The 20,314-nt window shown below is 44.9% G+C and overlaps 1 protein-coding gene across 29 annotated transcripts in view; it reads left to right on the top strand.

Annotated features, from left to right (window-relative positions):
- The first annotated feature begins 1,146 nt into the window (after positions 1-1,146).
- Positions 1,147-20,314, top strand: part of ARMH3 (armadillo like helical domain containing 3) — a 213,682-nt gene continuing 194,514 nt past the window's right edge. For 20 of the 29 annotated variants that reach the window (XR_010146690.1, XR_010146689.1, XR_010146688.1 and 17 more), the window contains exons 1-2: positions 1,211-1,320; positions 17,289-17,401. Coding sequence is in view for 16 of the 29 variants with exons in the window: in XM_063781093.1 (XP_063637163.1) it covers positions 17,300-17,401 (102 nt within the window). In the remaining 13 variants the exon portion in view is untranslated. Of the gene's footprint in view, positions 1,321-17,288; positions 17,402-20,314 lie in introns of all 29 variants that reach the window. The other 9 variants (XM_063781096.1, XM_063781094.1, XM_063781100.1 and 6 more) reach the window with 5 other exon arrangements.

The raw sequence follows: 20,314 nt of genomic DNA, 5'->3' as shown, positions 1-20,314 counted from the left end.
CCTCCCGAGTAGCTGGGATTACAGAGGACTGCCAACACGCCCGGCCATTTTTTGTATTTTTAGTAGAGATGGGGTTTCACCATGTTGGCCAGGCTGGTCTCGAACTGCTGACCTCAGGTGATCCACCCGCCTCAGCCTTCCAAAGTGCTGGGATTACAGGCGTGAGCCACCGCGCCTGGCTTATTTTAATTTTTTTACTTGTTTTTTCTTTTTAATAGTATTCTTGCTGTTATAGCACATCTTTTTAAACCTTTCATTTGTGTATAAAAAAACAGAGACTCAGGCTGGGTGCAGTGGCTCACGCCTGTAATCCCAGCACTTTGGGAGGCAGAGGCGGGTGGATCACCTGAGGCCAGGAGCTTGAGACCAGCCTGGCAACATGGTGAAACCTTGTCTCTACTAAAAAATACAAAAATTAGCCGGGTGTGGTGGTACACTCCTGTAATCCCAGCTACTGGGGAGGCTGAGGCAGGAGACTCTCTTGAACTCGGGAGGCAGAGGTTGCAGTGAGCCGAGATCGCACCACTGCACTCCAGCCTGGGCAATAGAGTGAGACACCATCTCGAAAAAAAAAAAAAAAAAGAAAACAGAGACTCAGAGGCAGGGAGTGGTGGCACGTGCCTGTAATCCCAGCTACCAGAGGCAGAGGCAGAGGCAGGAGGACTGCTTGAGCCTAGGAGGTGGAGGCTGCACTGAGCTGTAATTGTGCCACTGCGGCACTCCAGCCTGGGCAAGGGCAAGATCCTGTCTCAAAAAAAAAAAAAAAAAAAAAAAGGAAAAGAAAAGAAAATAGATTTCTGGCCAAGTTAATAGAGCTTTACACGCTACTTTGCACTTATCAGGCACACACGTATTTGTTGAAAGAATGAGTTTGTTTTCAATCTTTCACGTAGAAAGTTGTAATACACATTTGGAAAATATATCTTTCCAAACTTCGCCAGTATTTCTAGAGGATACATGTATTCCTAGAAGTAAAATTGCTGAGGTCAAAGAGTCGGCCATGTTTCGGAAAACTGCTATTGCGACCCAGTAGGCCCTCAATAGACAATTCCACTGCGAATTTATTTCTCGCGATGCCTTTCGGGAGTTGTAGTCTTTGCGATGCTTGCTGGGAATCGTGGTCTGAGCCGGTCTCAGGAAGCGGGCGTGGACTAACCCATTGCGCCCCGGGCTTTAGGACCCGGCGGGGCGCGGGGACACGGGAAGGGTCGGGGAAGTCGGGAGCGCGCCCGTGAGCCCGGAGCAGCGGCAGCGTCGGTGGCGTCGGGAGCGAGCGGGCCCGGGAACGGCGCGGTTGGTAGAGGAGGAGCCGCGGGCTCGGTAAGCGGCGGCGGCCCGGCCCGGCCCGGTCCTCGAACCTGACCAACCCTGCGGGTCCTGCCATACTAGGCCTTGGCCCCGAGGCGGTTCTGGGGGCGGGGCCTGCGCTGGCCGCGGGGACGACGAGGACGCGAGGGGAGAGGGAGGGAGGACGGCTGCTGAAGCTGCGTGTGCCGGGGAGGGCTGGGCCTGGGGGCGGCCGAACCTAGAGAGAAACGGCTTCGCTCTTCCAGCGGCCGGTCCCTCGGACCACCCGGTCCCTGTCTTGTCCCTCTCCCGCATCCCTGCGGGGCCTTCTGGCTTCCGAGGTGCTGACCTTTGACCCCGCCAGCTGCCCCGAGAGCCTCCTCTCCTGCTGTTCTTGGTCCTGGGGTGCGGGCGTAGGGCAAGGCACCTCTGAGAATCTCAGGGATAGAGGAAAGCGGGTTTGTGCGAAGTCTTCAGGTGTCCCGGAAGGGCTCCAGTCCTGTCCCTCTCCAGGCTCTGACAGGCTTTAACCCACTCTTCACACGGAATCAGTGAAGCTACTGTGTTTTCTTTGGGTTACTCGGCGAGAGCCCAGGAAAGGAACCTGTTCCCAGGAGGGTATAGGGAAGGAAAAAGTAGAGAGAAACCTGGTCCCCTGGAGAGGGAGAAGCCGAGGCGTGCTGCCCCTGGCGAATGGGGAAGCAGAAACTTGGGCCAGACCCAAATGTATGTCACTGGATCATCCGACCCTCCGCAGTTCTTCCTCTCCAGAAAGTTTTTTATTTTATTTTATTTATTTATTTATTTTTTTTGAGACGGAGTTTCGCTGTTGTCGCCCAGTCTGGAGTGCAGTGGCACGATCTCGGCTCACCACAACCTCTGCCTCCGGGGTTCAAGCGATTCTCCTGCCTCAGCCTTGCGCTACCACACCCAGCTAATTTTATATTTTTGGTAGAGACGGGGTTTCTCCATGTTGGTCAGGCTGGTCTCGAACTCCCAACCTCAGGTGATCCGCCCGCCTCGGCCTCCCAAAGTGCTGTGATTAAAGGCGTGAGCCACCGCGCCCGGCCGTTTTTTTTTGTTTGTTTGTTTGTTTGTTTTGTTTTTTGTTTTTTTGAGACGGAGTTTCGCTCTCGTTGCCCAGGCTGGGGTGCAATGGCGTGATCTCGGCTCACTGCAACCTCCGCCTTCCAGGTTCGAGCGATTCTTCCCCGTCAGCCCCCCAAGCAGCTGGGATTACAGACGTGAGCTACCACGCCCGGCTAATTTTTGTATTTTTAGTAGAGACAGGGTTTCGCCATGTTGGCCAGGCTGGTCTCAAACTTCTGACCTCAGATGATTCACCCACCTCGATCTCCCAAAGTGTTCGGATTACAGGTGTGAGCCACTGCGCCCGACCAGAAAAAGTTTTGAGCTTAGTGAGAGCTTTTTCTTTGCTATCCTTTAGTTGCTTTGTAAACTAGGGTAAATATGATTTGTGTCCCTGCCGGTAACTTAGCAGGATTGGAATTATTTTGGGTGTACCTTAAGTTGGATTTGTGTGCACAATAGCTTCTATGTGAAGACTTTCAGGATATCAGATCACAGTCAAGGGAAAGAGGGATCCCTCTTGTTACGACTGTAAAGGGGGAATACCCATTTCAGTGACTAGAGAAGCCTTTAAGGTGTTTTCATTGGACTTTTAGGTATTATAATTTATTGTTCAACTTTTTTTTTTTTTTTTTTTTTTTTTTGAGACGGAGTCTCGCTCTGTCGCCCAGGCTGGAGTGCAGTGGCATGATCTTGGCTCACTGCAACCTCCGCCTCTCGGGTTCCAGAGATTCTTCTGCCTTAGCCTCCTGAGTAGCTGGGACTACAGGCGCGCACCACCATGCCTGGCTAATTTTTGTGTTTTTAGTAATGACGGGGTTTCACCATATTGGCCAGGCTGGTCTCCAACTCCTGACCTCGTGATCCACCCGTCTCAGCCTCCCAAAGTGCTGGGATTACAGGAGTGAGTCACTGCCCCCAGCCGACTTGTTCAACATTTGGATAATTAAAACAAGGTGAAAACCTCAAAGCAGTCATTATGAAATTTGGAATCTCACACTGAGCACAGTTTAGGAATCTGTAACATTTGGGGAAAATGGCCAAAAATTGATCCAGGATATATGAGGGTGAACTGTTTATTCAACACATTTATTGAGCACTTACTATGTAACTTTGGGAGGTGGAGGCCGGCGGATCACAAGGTCAGGAGATCGAGACCATCCGGGCTAACATGGTGAAACCCCGTCTCTACTAAAAATACAAAAAATTAGCCGGGTGTGGTGGCGGGCGCCTGTAGTGCCAGCTACTAGGAGGCTGAGGCAGGAGAATGGCATGAACCCAGGAGGCAGAGCTTGCAGTGAGCCGGGATGGCGCCACTGCACTCCAGCCTGGGCGACAGAGCGAGTCTCCCTCTCAAAAAAAAAAAAAAAAAAAATGTATACAGTGTAATGGGAATACTGCCATTGCTTGGGAGAGTCAGGGAAATCTTTGCAAGGGGGGAGATACTTGAGTTGGGTGTTGAAGGATGAGTAGGAGATTGCACAAGTAAGAAAAGGCATTTTGACTCGGCCTGGTGGCTTATACCTGTAATCCTAGCACTTTGGGAGGCCTAGGCAGGTAGATTGCCTGAGCCCAGGAGTTTGAGACGAGCTGGCTCAACATGGCGAGACCCCATCTCTAAAAAAGAAAAGGCATTTCATTTGGAGAGAACAGTACTTGCAAAGGCTTGGTGAGGATGTGAGAGGAAAAAAAATTATTTTAAATCTCAGAAATTTGTCCCAAACAGGATGTGTGGTGGGGAAACTGCTAGGAGGTGAGACTGAAAAGAAAGTGGGGAGTCATTGGAATTTTTTTCTCTTTTTTTTTTTTTTTAGCTTCTGAGGAGTTTTTTTTAAGTTAGGGAGTGACAAATGCAGATTAAAGTAATGAAGAATGAGGCAGTAGACTAATTAGAGTTGTTGCAATTGACTGAGAGTCTGAAGAAAGTGTAGCTGTGGGAATGAAGAGGAGGGGATTTTGGAAATACTGTACTTCTGAGATTGATTCAACTTCTTAGGAAGAGAGTGGGCTAGGATTTCTAATTTGAGAGAGTGGATGTATGGGGATTTCATTGACAGGATATGGATTAGAAAAAGTAGAGCAGGTTTCCGAAGGTTAGGGTATGGAAAGAGGCATAGGGGATATGGTTTGGTATGCCGAGCTCAGGTTGCTTGTAGGATGTACTGATGGAGACCTTAGTAGGCAGCTGGAAGTGAGAGACCTGGTGAGCTTAATGTATTGGCACCAGCTTTGAGTGAGGGCATATATGAAAAAAGTCTTGGGGAAAAAAATAATGTTTATTTTATTTGTCTATAAGGAAGTAGCAGATTATGCACTTCCTCCACTTAATAGTGAGCTTCTCAAGGCAGGGACTGTAATTTAGTAATTTTTTGGTCCCTTTCTGTCTTACACTATGCTTATGTAATTTATAAGGTCTTAATAAGTGTTATTCAAGTAGCAGGAAATCAGTTTACTTTGCAAGATTGCAGGTACCTTTTGGGCTTCCTTTATGAAGATTATGGGGTCAGGCAAGGTGTCTCATGCCTGTAATCCCAGCACTTTGGGAGGCCGAGGCTGGTGGATTGCTTGAGCTCAAGAGTTCAAGATTAGCCTGGGCAAGATAGCAAAACCCTGTCTCTACAAAAAATACAAAAATTAGCTGGGTGTGGCAGTGTGAGCCTGTAGTCCCAGCTACTCAGGAGGCTGAGATGGGAGGGTCGTGTAAGCCCAGGAGGTTGAGGCTGCAGTGAGCTGTGATTGTGCCACTGCATTCCAGCTTGGGCAACAGAGGGAGACTGTCTTTCGATGGGGCGGGGGAGTGGGGGAAGAAGATGATTATGGGACTTTATCTTATAATTTTCATTTTATATTTAGGTGGTGTTCATGAGGCTTGTATAATTGAGCAGGGGAAGAAATGAGAAGATACGAGTGACGGTGTGCCGTTTGAAGAAGTTCAGGGCTGGAGCAGGAGAAAGTATTAATTTACAGGAATCTCCTGCTCATTGAGAAGATCTTACCATGAATTTTCATTCTGGGATGTGTCAGAAAATGTGGTTTCTAATCAGAATTTCCTGAAATACTGTCAATTTGGAGCTGGTTCCCCCTTCGGAAGGAGGAATGCCTTCCTTCTTGTGTAGGATAATTTGAAAGGAAACCAAAGGTGGTCATGTTTATTTAAATGAACGAGAGCTCATCTTCATTGATCATTTGTAACATTAGGCAAACTGAGTAGATGCTGATGGGACCAGATTAAATTGTCTTTTGTGAAGCTAGTTGACCTGTAGTAGGTACAGACTGGCTGATACCTGGGAATAGTCCTGGTTTTGCCATTTGCTTCTTAGTCTTGGGAAAGTCTCTGAGTTACTTCCATTTTCAGGTATAGGCTGAACACCCATTCTGAGGGGAGCATTGTCTAGAGCACACAAGCTATGGACCCTGCCTTGTAGTGGTTTGTGTGCTTCCTTAATCAGTCTGGTTCTGTCCTAGCTTCTAGAAAATAGGGATGATGCTTGTCAGGTGATGTCCTGAGTTGACTGACTTCTTTCTTTTTCTTTTTCTTTTTTTTTTTTTCTGAAATGGAGTCTCCCTCTGTTGCCCAGGCTGTAGTGCAGTGGCCCAGTCTTGGCTCACTGCAACTTCCGCCTCTTGGGTTCAAGTGATTCTCCTGCCTCAGCCTCCTGAGTAGCTGGGATTACAGACCCCCTCCACCACACCCAGCTACTTTTTGTATTTTTAGTAGAGATGGTGTTTCACAGTGTTGGCCAGGCTGGTCTCGAACTCTTGACCTCAGATGATCCGCCGGCCTTGGCCTCCCAAAGTGCTGATATTACAGGCATGAGCCACTGCGCCCACTTGACTTTTCTTTCTTTCTTTTTTTTTTTTTTGAGACAGAGTCTTGCTCTGTCGCCCAGCAGGCTGGAGTACAAGTGGCACAATCTTTGCTCACTGCAACCTCCCTCTCCCGGGTTCAAGTGATTCTCCTGCCTCAGCCTCTTGAATAGCTGGGATTACAGGTGCTTGCCACCATGCCCAGCTAATTTTTATATTTTTAGTAGAGGCAGGGTTTCACCATGTTGGCCAGGACAGCCTTGAATTCTTACTCTTAAGTGATCTGCCTCGGCCTCCCAAAGTGCTGAGATTACAGGCGTGAGCCACCATGCCTGGCCTTTTTTTTTTTTTTTTCTGAGATGGAGTCTTGTTCTGTCACCCAGGCTGGAGTGCAGTGGCGTGATCTCAGCTCAGCGCAACCTCTACCTCCCAGGTTCAAGCAATTCTCGTGCCTCAGCATCCCAAGTGGCTGGGACTACAGGCATGTGCCACCATGCCGACTAATTTTTGTATATTTAGTAGAGATGGGGTTTTACCATGTTGGCCAGGCTGGTTTCGAACTCCCGACCTCAAGTGATCCACCTGCCTTGGCCTCCAAGAGTGTTGGGATTACCGACTTGAGCCACCACATTTGGTGACTTTTCTTGGATAAAATGGGAGTGTTGATATTATGGATGTCAGTTTGGAGTTTCTATAGAAGTGTAACTTTAACTGAATCTTTTTATTTATGTATGTATGTATGTATGTATTTATTTATTTGAGACAGAGTCTTGCTCTGTTGCCCAGGCTGGAGCTGGAGTGCAGTGGCGCGATCTCGGCTTACTGCAAGCTCCACCTCTCGGGTTCAGCCATTCTCTTGCCTCAGCCTCCCGAGTAGCTGGGACTACAGGTGCCCACCACCACGCCTGGCTAATTTTTGTTTTTTTGTATTTTTAGTAGAGACAGGGTTTCACCGTGTTAGCCAGGATGGTCTCAATCTCCTGACCTTGTGATCTGCCCTCCTCGGCCTCCCAAAGTGTTGGGATTACAGGCATGAGCCACGGCGCCTGGCTCTATTTTTTTTATTTTTTGAGACTGAGTCTGGCTCTATCGGCCAGGCTGGAGTACAGTGGCGCTATCTCAGCTCATTGCAACCACCGCCTCCCGGGTTCAAGCGATTCTCGTGCCTCAGACTCCCGAGTAGCTGGGATTACAGTGAATCTGGTTTTTAATGGTCTAGTTAGCTCCTGATGTTTTGCACTAACAGGACATTCTGATAGGGAGAAGCGCTACCAGAGAGAAAGATTTAATGGCTTTATCACTTACTAGTTGTGTTACTTTGGGCAAAGTAATATCCTCATTGTAAAAATAGGTTGGGGCCGGGTGCAGTGGCTCATGCCTGTAATTCTAGCACTTTGGGGGGCCTAGGTGGGAGGATTGCTTGAGCCAAGGAGTTTGAGACCAACCTGGGCAACATGGTGAAACTCAATCTCTACAAAAAATATGAAAAGTTAGCCAGGCCTGGTGGCATGTGCTTGTAGTTCCAGCTACCCAGGAGGCTGAGGTCAGAGGATCCCTGAGGCTGCAGTGAGCCATGATTGTGCCACTGCACTTCAGCATTGAGACCCTATCTCAAAAAAAAAAAAAAAAAGGTTGCAGGCCCTACTCTATTTTTTTTCTTTCTTTTTTTTTGGAAACAGAGTCTCGCTCTATCCCCCAGGCTGGAGTGCAGTGGCGCGATCTTGGCTCACTGCAACCTCTGCCTCCTGGGTTCAAGCAATTCTCCTGCTTCAGCCTCCTGAGTAGCTGGGATTACAGGCACTTGCCACGATGCGTGGCTAATTTTTGTATTTTTAGTAGAGACGGGGTTTCTGCATGTTGGCCAGGCTGGTCTGGAACTCCTGACCTCAAGTGATCCGCCCGCCTCAGCCTCCCAAAGTACTGGGATTACAGGCGTGAGCCACCGTGCCAGCCCTATTTTCATTTTGGATCTATAGAATCCTTGGAGTGAACTAGCAGTAGAAATTCATTAAAATAGAAAGGGGTTATTTGCTTGTCTTAGAGCCAGTCTTTTGGATGGAAGTGGGGGAACCTGTCCCATGCTACTGAAAGAAGCTGTGCTAAGGAACCATGTGGAACAGTAGGATGTGATCTAGCAAGTGAGCTAAATACCTGGGGCTTTTAGAAAAGAAGAAAGAATGATGCCCACATTCTTCACAAAGGAAAAAAAAAAAAAAAGAAAGTGAGAGGCATATTAGGAGATAGCTTGAAGGGCTGGGGCTTGGAGATAGAAAAACTGCATTCTCCTTAAGTTCTTATAGTGCTAATGTTTACCTCCAGGTAGTATGTTAGGTCTTGCAGAGAGGCTTAGGGAGCAGGTAACTTTTGCGTAAAGGTTTTTTAAAAAACCCTGTATCTAGAGAAACTAGGGAATTTTTAGGAGATCAGGACAGGAGACTTACTGGAAAGTCAGGGTAGGAGACTATTGCTGGCTTGATATAAACATGTTGTCTCAGCTGGGTGGCTGAGCGGTGGCTCAGCCTGTAATCTCAGCACTTTGGGAGGCTGAGGCAGGCGGATAACTTAAGATGAGTTCGAGACCAGCCTGGCCAACTTGGTGAAGCCCTGACTCTACAAAAAAATACTAAAATTAGCTGGGTGTGGTGGCATGCGCCTGTAGTCCCAGCTACTTGGGAGGCTGAGGCAGGAGAATTGCTGGAACCCAGGAAGCGGAGGTTGCAGTGAACTGAAATCGTGCCATTGCACTCCAGCCTGGGCGACACAGTGAGACACTGTCTCAAAATGAAACAAAACAAAAACGTGTTGCCTCCTTTGTATATTGGGTGAATGGCTCATGGTCACATAATGGTAATATTTTCTTTGACTTAGCCACAACTCTTGGACAGATAGCTACATAAGATTTTCATCTCCATCACTAAGTATTGTGGATACTATAGTCAGTGTGTCTTGTAGTGATCTTCTTTCACATATGGGGAAATGGGCTACAGTCCCAAAGGAAGTGTGATTTAATGTGGGGAGAATGATATGTGGTAAGGTGAGTGTTGCTTCAACGCCCTTTTTAGAGACTGCAGAGGTTTCATTTATTCTGTCAGTATCATCTGTCTAGATACTCCTTCCTTTTCCAAGTCTGGTTTAAGGCTGGGATGAGTACTTCTCAAACTTTAATGGTCATCAGAATTACTTGGGGCAGGGTTTTTTAACCTCTTTGATATTGACATGTTGGGCTGGATAATTCTTTGTTGTGGGAGGCTGCCTCGAGTATTGTATGATGTTTAACAGCATCCCTGGCCTCTACCTAGTAGGTGCCCGTAGTACTTCCTCTCCCAGTTGTGACAATCAAAAATGTCTCCAGACATTGACAAATGTCCCCTGGGAGGCAAAATTGCACCAGTTGAGAATCACTGATCTGGAGTGATTGTTAAAAATGTAGACCCAAGCTAGGCACTGTGGCTTATGCCTGTAATCCCAGCGCTTTGGGAGGCCAAGTGGGCAGATCACTTGAGCTCAGGAGTTTTGAGACCAGCCTGGGCAACATGGTGAAATCTCGTTTCTACAAAAAAATGCAAAAATTAGCCAGGTGTGGTGGTGCGTGCCTGTAGTCCCAGCTACTTGGGAGGCTGAGGTGGAAGGATCACTTGAGCCTGGGATGTGGAGGTTGCCGTGAGCCGAGATCATGCCACTGCACCCCAGCCTGGGTGACAGAGTGAGAGGTTGTCTCTCAAAAAAAAAAAAAAAAAAAAGTTTGGTTCAATAGAATGGTAGGAAGGCTTAAGAATTTACATATTTAGGAGGCACCCCAGGAGATTCTGAAGTAGGGGATCACAGCTCATCAGTATTAAAACATACTCCCTCCTAAGCTGAGGATTGTACAGACTCTTACTTGACTTGTTTTCCATTTCTTTTTTCTGTCCTGTTTTATAGTATCTTTCTATTCATTATAAAGTTGAGGGAGAATTATCCTCAGAACACTGACTATACTCAATTAAAATAGTGAAAAAAAATTAAAAATCCTCAAAGATAGTGGGAGAGTTTAAAAAAAAATCAATTAAATCCTGTAGTGGACATTAGGGTGTTTTATCCTTAAAAAAATTACCATGTTGGATACATCTATCAACTTGACTAGACACTCAGATTCTTCTCCTGTTTTTCCCTCCAAGTTTTCTGCCATTCCTGTGAATTTGTCTATTTCTCTCTGTTTCACTTTACTATTACCTACATTTACAGACAGATGTATATACATCAGACAATTATCTTTTACTTTCTACCATGGCACCTTCATCCACTGACAAACTAGAGTGGTGGCTACTCAAGATATCTAGACATTTCACAGTTTGTTCATTAAAGCCAATGAGTACATACTCCCCCTTACTCACCTAGAACCTCTTCACAGTTTCTCTGTAGGCCCTCAGCTTTGTTTATGTATAGATGACTCTGCTCCTGCTCATTCCTCTGCCTTTTGAGATACAGTATAGCATAGTGGAGAAGAACAGGAACTCTAATATCAGGCTGCCTGGGTTTGAGTCCCCACACTCACTTATCTGGACAAGTTTATTTTCTTTTCAATTTTTCTTTTTTTGAAATGGAGTTTCATTCGTTGCCCAGGCTGGAGTGCAGTGGTGCAATCTCGGCTCACCGCAACCTCCGCCTCCTGGGTTCAAGCGATTCTCCTGTCTCAGCCTCTCGAGTAGCTGAGATTACAGGCATGCGCTACCATGCCCGGCTAATTTTGTATTTTTATTAGAGATGGGGTTTCTCCATGTTGGTCAGGCTGGTCTCAAACTCCTGACCTCAGGTGATCCGCCTGCCTCGGCCTCCAAAGTGCTGGGATTACAGGCGTGAGCCACCAATCTGGCCCATCTTTTCTTTTCTTTTTCTTTTTTTTTCTTTTTCTCTTTTCTCTTTCTCTCTCTTTTCTCTCTTTCTCTCTTTCTCTCTTTCTTTCTCTCTCTCCCTCTCTTTCTCTCTTTTTCTCTCTTTCTTTTCCAGTTCATGCTTTAGTTTTCTCATTGTAAACTTTCTGGATCATAGGGTTGATATGAGGATAAAATGAATTAATATATATAAAGTGCTTAGAACAGTGCCTGGTACATAATAAGAGCTAAATAGACTCTGGTTGTTATTTTATTTTTATTTTTTTTGAAATGGAGTTTAACTGTTGTTGCCCAGGCTGGAGTGCAATGGTGCGATCTTGTCTCACTGTAACCTCCTCAACCTGACTTCAAGCGATTCTCCTGCCTCAGCCTCCTGAGTAGCTGGGATTACAGGAATGCGCCACCATGCCCGTCTAATTTTTTGTATTTTTAGTAGAGATGGGGTTTCTCCATGTTGGTTAGGCTGGTCTCGAACTCCCAACCTCAAGTGATCCACCTACCTCGGCCTCCCAAAGTGCTGGGATTACAGGTGTGAGCCACCGTGCCTGGCCCTCATTCAATATTTTCTATGTAACTTACTCACATTGCTTCATGTATCAGTAATGGGCTCTTGTAAATTTCTATGTGGTATTCTATTGTATGACTGTATCATAATTGTCCCATTTACTGCTGATGGATATTTGGATTCTTCTTATATATTAAAAAAATTCACAAACACAAAAGACCCACTTTAATAAACTTTACAAAAACATTTCAGAAAAGGAATGTTTATGCTCTGTTTAGGCACGGTGGCATTTCTGTTTCCTGAACACGCCAAGTGCATTCAAATCTTGAGGTCTTTGCACTTGACATTCCATCTCGAACAATTTTCCCAAGATTTTTACTTGCCTGGTTTCTTCCTGTTATTTCAGATCTTAGCCCAAGTGCCATTTCCTCAAAGAGGCCTACTTTAATTTCCCAGTTGAGAGTAGTCCCCTTTGCAATTTGTCTTCAGGGCCCTTATCACTGTCTCAGTTTATCTTATTTGTTGTCTGTTTCCCTTCTACTGGAATGAAAATTCTGTGAGAGCAGGGATCTTTTCTGTCATGTTTACTGCTGTGTTCCCAGTGCCTGTGCCTAAAAGGTACTCAAAAAAAAGTTGTCGAATGAATGAGTGAATAAATGTCTGATCTGTACATATTTTTTCCCCCTAAACTATTTACTTTTGTTTCGCTCTTTTTTTTTTTTTTTTTTTTTTTTGAGACAAGGGCTGGCTCTGTTGCTCAGGCTGGATGCAGTGATGTTAGCTCACTGCAACCTTTGCCTCCTGGGCTCAAGACATCCTCCTGTTTCAGCGTCCCGAGTATCTGGGATTACAGGCTCCCGCCATCACGCCTGTCTAATTTTCATATTTTTAGTAGAGACAGGGTTTTGCCATGTTGCCCAGGCTGTTCTCGAACTCCTGAGCTCATGTGATCTGCCCGCCTCGGCTTCCTAAAATGCTGGGATTACAGATGTGAGCCACCACGCCTGGTGTGCACATTTACTTTTATTCATTTTCCTTCTTTCCCCTTCCTTTTTTCTTTTCTTCTCTTCTTTTCCTTCTATACTGGTTGAAGTATTTTAGGATGTTTACCTTAGCATCTAGCTATAACATTGTTTTTGTTTGCCTCAATGTGAAGAGAGGGTGATACTTGGTGACAGTCCGTTACAAATGTGAACCTAAGGCTGGGTGCAGTGGCTCACGCCTGCAATTCTAGCACTTTGGGAGGCTGAGGCAGGTGGATTGCTTGAGTTTGAGACCAGCCAGGGCAACATGGCAAAATCCTGTTTCTATAAAAAATACAAAAAATTAGCTGGGTGCGGTGGCGTGCACCTATAGTTCTAGCTACTTGGGAGGCTGAAGCGGGAGGATGGCTTGAGCCCAGGAGGTGGAGGTTGCAGTAAGCTGAGATCATGTCACTGCATCCAGCCTGGACAACAGAGCCAGACTCTGTCTCAAAAAAAAAAAAAAAGGCCGGGCACGGTGGCTCATGCCTGTAATCCCAGCACTTTGGGAGGCCAAGGCGGGTGGATCACGAGGTCAGGAGATCAAGACCATCCTGGCTAACATGGTGAAACCCCGTCTCTACTAAAAATACAACAAAATGAGCCAGGTGTCTCAGCTACTGGGGAGGCTGAGGCAGGAAAATGGCGTGAACCTAGGAGGCGGAGCTTGCAGTGAGCTGAGATGGCGCTGCTGCACTCCAGCCTGGGTGACAGAGCGAGACTCCGTCTCAAAAAAAAAAAAAAAAAAAAAAAAAAAAAAAATTAGCTGGGTGTGGTGGCACACATCTGTAGTCCCAGCTACTCACAAGGCTGAGGCACAAGAATTACTTAAACCCAGGAGGCGGAGGTTGCAGTGAGCCGAGATTGCACCACTGCACTCCAGCCTGGGTGACAGAGTGAGACTCTGTCTCAAAAAACAAAAAAAGGTTGGATAACTTGTATCTTCCAGAGAGAAGTGACAGCAGCTCACGTGGCTAACAGTCTTTCAGGTTTAGGAATAAAAGCCTTCATTGATTTACCATTCAGTTGAGGGGATTTGAAACCATTTGTAAGTTTGATAGTAGGTGAAATTAGTATTGAAAAGTTGCCTGATTCTTTTTTATAATTTTTCTATGTCTTATGTCTGAGACACTGCCTTAAAGCCTAAACTGACATTTCTGTGGGATTACTGTACCTTTGCTGTATTTGCTTCTTTGCCAGAAGGATTTAAAAGCTTGGATCAACAGGGGTCATAGCATAGTCACAGAATGTTTCTTTCTCTCCTTTATTATCCCATAGCATTTTCTTTGTACTTCTACTCCATTTATTTCTCATGATTTGCTTTGCACTATGGGTTGTTATGTGTCTGTCTGTGCCAGTAGATTATGAGCTCCCAGAGAATCAAGTCTGGAGTTTCCTCTCTTTAATCCTATAGTGCCTAAACTAGGGCTTTAGGTGCTTTTTATATATTTGTGGTATTTCAGTGATGCTGAGAGACTCATTAGATAATAGTCTGGTTCAATCCTCTTGTTTTACTTGTGAGGAAACTGAGAAGCACAGTAACTTGTCCATGTCGCCGAGTTGGTTGGGAGACCTGTGTTCTAATCTCAGTTCTGCTGGTTGCTTGTTCCATTATGCCTTGCAATTTCTCAGCTGATGCTGGTTCTCTCCTCTGGGAAGGAGGGGGATGGTTGTGAAATAGGAAAAAAGTGCTTGAGAATGTACAGATTACACTCACATTACTGATGTGCTGCAACTTTCTGCTCTACCAATCAGATATTTTACTTTTTCTTAGAGATGGAGTTTCACTCTTGTTGCCCAGGCTGGAGTGCAGTGGCGCAATCTCGTCTCACCGCAACCTCCACCTCCCAGGTTCAAGCGATTCTCCTGCCTCAGCCTCCTGAGTGGCTGGGATTACAGGCATGAGCCATCATGCCTGGCTAATTTTGTATTTTTAGTAGAGACGGGGTTTCTGCATGTTGGTCAGGCTGATCTCGAACTCCCAACCTCAGGTGATCCGCCCACCTTGGCCTCCCAAAGTGCTGCGATTACAGGCATGAGCCACTGCACCCGGCCGATATTTTACTTTCAAAATTAGGAGCATAGGCTTAATTTCTGAGACCCAAGGAAAAAGTTTTGTTAGAGTTCTATAGTTCTCCCAGTCTGCCACCTTAGAAACTCCCTGGGTAGGAGTGCTGGCAGGAGGAGAAGACTTTATGTTGTCATTTTCCAGTCACATTTCAGGCAGCTTGGGTGGTAAATTTCAGTTGCCTGTGATGACAGAGAGTAATGAGTTGAGGCCTTGGCTGATTTTCCTGCTGCTCCACATGGAAGGAGTAAAATGATGAAAAGAATTTAATTTCTTAGGAAATTTGGTAGTTTGGATTGGAATTGTTTTTCCCTCCTCTCCTGTTCCCTTTGCTTATTAGAAAGTATTGATTCTGAAATAGAGAAAGTGAATTTATTAGATTTGGGGTGGACATTGATTAGCTGTAACCCAATTATAAATCCTCAGAAGGGGATATTTGTAAACATGTACTTATCACGTCTAAGAACTTGTGGTTCCCACTCTTACTGCTAATCAACTGGTTGAAGCTGAGCACAGGCAAGTTCCATATCCACTAAGTTTAGAATTGCATTGCTTTTGATTTATTCTAATAGGATTCTCTTGATTTCCAATTTATTTTTCCTGGATAAGGACATCTTCCTCTTGACAACATGTTTAAAAGACATGTTGAATGGAGGCTGTATTTCATGCTTTAAGGAAAAGCCATGATCAATACAATGTAAATTGTCCCAAAGAGTCTTCTCTTTTCGTTATTGTTATTATTTTTTTCATCAGTTTTCTCTGGACCATAACAGAATTTGAGGGCTAAATTAAGCCTCGATAGAGATATGTCTTAGTAAAATTTTAGGTCAGGCTGGGGACAGTGGCTCACGCCTGTAATCCCAGCAATTTGGGAGGCCGAGGCAGGCGGATCATGAGGTCAGGAGTTTGAGAGCAGCCTGGCCAACATAGTGAAACCCCGTCTCTACTAAAGATACAAAAAATTAGCCAGGCATGGTGGTACACACCTGTAATCCCAGCTACTTGGGAGGCTGAGGCAGGAGAATCACTTGAACCTGGGAGACAGGTTTCAGTCAGCTGAGATCACGCCATGGTACTCCAGCCTGGGTGACAGGGTGAGACTCCATATCAAAAAAAAAAAGTCTAAAAATAAAATAAAAATATCTAGTTGGAGAAATTTACTGTGCTTTAGTGTATGCTCAGAGATGAATCTCCTCTTTTTGCTATATGTGTTAGAGAAGGACAATGTCTAAGATACAATCTTTTGTACTATTGGATACATCTCTTCCTTAAACAAAATTTTGATTTTGATCAGAAAGATAGTGCACATTTTCCAAAAGTCACTGATCAAAATTAGTTCTGCTGTGTCGGTTTTGTCTGGAAGTAAAATCTGGCCTCTCCCTATCTCACATACTTGTCATTGGATGAGATTAAGTTTCATATCTAGAGCGTAGGATTTAAAGGAAAGAGAGGAACTTTGTTAATAATGAAAAGAACCTGGGAGGTGAAGGGAATATGTGTAAATTCGCAGTAAAGACCTGTGGGATTTCGGGTTCTCAATTGAAAAAAAAAATCGAGAATTCCTTGAAGCAAGATGGGAACATTTGGCCATGATTCATGAAACTACTTTTATATAGAATTGAAAAATACCTTGGAGTTTGATCTGCAATAGTGTTTTACGTACATATATATATAATATATATATATACGTACACACAATTAAATTTGAAAGTAGTATATTACTCTATTCAGTTATTTTAAAATCAGATTTTTTTGGCCTCTTAGCTGCTATTTTCTGCCTTGGGTCTCTTTCCAGAGGAATTTCTAAAGACAGTCAAGTGCAGTGTGATTTATGAGGCAGTGAAGGCCAAGTACTTTGCAGTGACGAGGACCTACTTACTTTGGGGAAATCAATGAAGCACATCAGTCTGCAGCACACTTCCTGCCTTAATGGTCCTAAGCTCGATCAATATTTGAAATTTAACTTCACCATCAGTCTGTGGGCAGTGTGTGCTTTGCTGCCTTCCTTCCATCAACCTCAAATATATGGCCAGACCTATTACAGATGGAGTGAGTTACACTTTTGTGTTTGGTTTTGGATCTGCTTTAAGCCTTGTCCACTGGCACATTTTAAGAATGTAAAATGTGTTGTGCTGTTGGCCAAGTAATGATTTAAACCTTGACATTACCTAGTCAGGGAGGGGAGTGTTGGACAGATGCACAAGCTCTGTAGCATGGTTGTTTATCAGTTCTTCTTCCTAAACGTTTTCTCATTAAGTGGTACGTCAGTGACTCCAGCACCTTGGAGAGCATTCTGGCACTGACTGGCTTTCTTTTCTTTTCTAAGATTTAATTTTTTTAGAGCTGTTTTTAGGTTCACAGCAAAATTGAAAGGAGAGGGCAGAGATAGCCCATACGTCTGCTTCCTTCACACATGCGTTGCCTCCTCTATTGACAACATCCCCCACTAGAGTGGCATTTGTTATAAATGATGAACTTACATTCATATATTGTTACCACCCAAAGTCCACAGTTTACATTAGGATTCACTCTTGGTGTTGTATATTCTATGGGCTTGGACAAATGTATGACATATATCTGCCATTATAGTATCATACTGAGTATTTTCACTATTCTAAAATGTGACTTTCTGTTCACAGATTCTCTAACCATGGCACAGGTAGAGAAACGTGGAGGTTTGCTCCGGAAATCTTCAGCCTCCAAAAAACCACTGAAGGAAAAAGTGGTGCTGATGTATGATGAGATCTTCATGGTAAGGCCTGCAGCCTTGTTGTGTACAGCTTGAGTCTTTAGTTTCTTAGTCCAAGATGAGAAATACCCTTACCTCTGCCTGCTACCTTCAGGTTCCTTGGGGGATGTGGGACGGGGGAGAGAAAGAGGGTTTGAGGGCAAAAATGAAAGCTGTCAGAGTAGAGATTATAATCATGTATGTATTAATATAGGTTGTTATTGTGTTGTCCTTATAGGTTGTTGCCATGAGCCAGGTAAAACAATTGAAAGGAGGGAGGAAGGCTGGGGAAGCTCCTTTTCTGAATATTTTAAAGAAAGACTTGCTCTCCTTATGCTCTAACTTAGGGCTGTCTTATCCTAGATGTCTCATGGTTTCTTTTGGACCTAGAATTCTATAATTCAGATACTTTTAAAGGATACATTATTATATTCCATCTCAAGTTGTTGGTAAAGGAAATAATTACTTAGGACTATCTCATTCTCCAACTATAGGGGATAACTGAGGAATTATTAGTAATTGGGTGGGGGATTTCTTTGGGTCTTCAGAACTGATTGGTCCAAGCCTATATTGTAAAATATACCCTATCAGGGGCTGGGCGCGGTGGCTCCCACCTGTAATCCCAGCACTTTGGGAGGGTGAGGTGGGTGGATCACAAGGTCAAGAGTTCGAGACCAGCCTGACCAACACGGTGAAACCCCGTTTCTACTAAAAATACAAAACTTAGCCGGGCATGGTGGTGCGCTCCTGTAATCTCAGCTATTCGGGAGGCTGAGGCACAAGAATCACTTGAACCCGGGAGGCAGAGGTTGCAGTGAGCCGAGATTGTGCCACTACACTCCAGCCTGGGCAACAGAGTAAGACCCTATCTCAAAAAAAAAAAAAAAAAAACACTATCAAGGAAGATTAATTAGATATGCTGCAGGGGTACTTGCCTTCTGAAATTCTGGTCATAAGTAGTACGCATAAAGTAGAATAATACTTACAAAAAGAATTACTGGCTGGGTGTAGTGGCCCATGCCTGTAATCCTAGCACTTTGGGAGGCTGAGTGGGTGGATCTCTTGAGCCCAGGAGTTCAAGACCAGCCTGGGCAACATGGCAAAACCTCATCTCTACAAAAAAAATACAAAAATTATCCAGGTGTGGTGGCGTGTGCATGTAGTCCCAGCTACTTGGGAGGCTGAAGTGGGAGGATTGCTTAAGCCCAGGAGGTCAAGGCTGCAGTGAACTGTGATCATGCCACTGCATTCTAGCTTGGGCAAGAGTGAGACCCTATCTCAAAAAAAAAAAAAAAAAAAAGACCATATATTGGGTTTCTATTATGTGCCTGGAGCATTCTAAATGTATCACTAAATATAGAGGAGTTCTAATTCTGACAGGAATTCTGTGAGGGCACTGGTAGTATCCTCATTTAACAGATGAAGTAATTTGAGATCTCTGCTGGAAGGTGATGGAGCTGTGATTTGAATCCTGGTGCCTGATTCCAAAGCCATGGCTAAGAATAAATAATTCAGTCCACTAAAATACCTAACTTTGGCAAGCCTTGGAAACAGAGTGCAGAAGATTAATACAGATTGCCCAGGCCAGTACAAGCAGCTATACAGAGAAAATAAGTAGGTGCTAGGATCCTATTAGGATTCTTTTGGCTGGGCGTGGTGGCTCATGCCTGTAATCTCAGCACTTTGGGAGGCCGAGGCGGGCGGATCACGAGGTCAGAAGATCGAGACCATCCTGGCTAACATGGTGAAACCCTGTCTCTACTAAAAATACAAAAAATTAGCTGAGCATGGTGGTGGGCGCCTGTAGTCCCAGCTACTTGGGAGGCTGAGGTAGGAGAATGGCATGAACCAGGGAGGTGGAGCTTGCAGTGAGCTGAGATCGCGCCACTGCACTCCAGCCTGAGCGACAGAGCGAGACTCCATCTCAAAAAAAAAAAAAAAAAAAAAGGATTCTTTCTTTCTTACGCAAGCTTGGTGTATACAACTCCTGCTTGAGTGAGCTTTGGGGATGGGAAGTGCCAGTTCCATGAATTCCCTCAGTTTCATTTGTAGACAATACAGTGATATTACAGAAGTGTGAGGGTCAAACTGTGACCTCTGCTTGGGAGCAGGACTTGAGAGAAAGTGATAGATAGAATCCATTAAGTGGCTGGGCGTGGTAGCTCACACCTGTAATCCCAGCTACCCTGGGAGGCTGAGGTGCATGGATTGCTTGAGGCCAGAAGTTTGAGACCATCTCGGGCAACATATCGAGACTCCCCTCTCTAATAACAAAATTAAGTGGGTGTAGTGGTATGTATCTGTAGTCCCAGGTAGTACCAGCTACTCCTAGCTACTATAGGAGGCTGAGGTGGGAGGATCCCTTGAGCCCAGGAGTTCAAGGCAGCAGCTAGCTATAATTGCACCATTGCATCCAGCCTGGGTGACAGAGTGAGAACTTGTCTCTAAAATAAGTAAATAAATAAAATAAATAAATAATTTAAAAATGAGGACGTTGTGAGAAGGCCAGAGATGTTGCTTCTTTATGCCATTCTCAATTAAAAATCCAGAAGAGGCTAGGTGTGGTGGCTCACGCCTGTAATCCCAGCAGTTTGTGAGGCCAAGGGGGGCAGATCACATGAGGTCAGATGTTTGAGACCAGCCTGGCTAAGGTAGTAAAACCCCATGTCTACTAAAAATGCAAAAATTAGCTGGGCGTGGTGGTGCATGCTTATAATCCCAGCTATTTATGTGAGTCCAAGGCAGGAGAATCGCTTGAACCCGGGAGGCAGAGGTTGCAGTGAGCTGAGATCTTGCCATTGCACTACAGCCTGGGTGACAGAGCAAGAATCCATCTCAAAAAAAAAAAAAAAAAAAGAAAACAAAATCCAGAAGAGATTATTAATATTTTATTAGATCAGGACTTAACTACTGATGACATTAGTTACTGGTAGTAAT

This window comes from Pan troglodytes, chromosome 8, assembly GCF_028858775.2.
Source record: "Pan troglodytes isolate AG18354 chromosome 8, NHGRI_mPanTro3-v2.0_pri, whole genome shotgun sequence".
Classification (NCBI taxonomy): domain Eukaryota; kingdom Metazoa; phylum Chordata; class Mammalia; order Primates; family Hominidae; genus Pan; species Pan troglodytes.
Note: the sequence above shows the minus strand (reverse complement) of the source record. Positions and strands in the feature narration are given on the sequence as shown.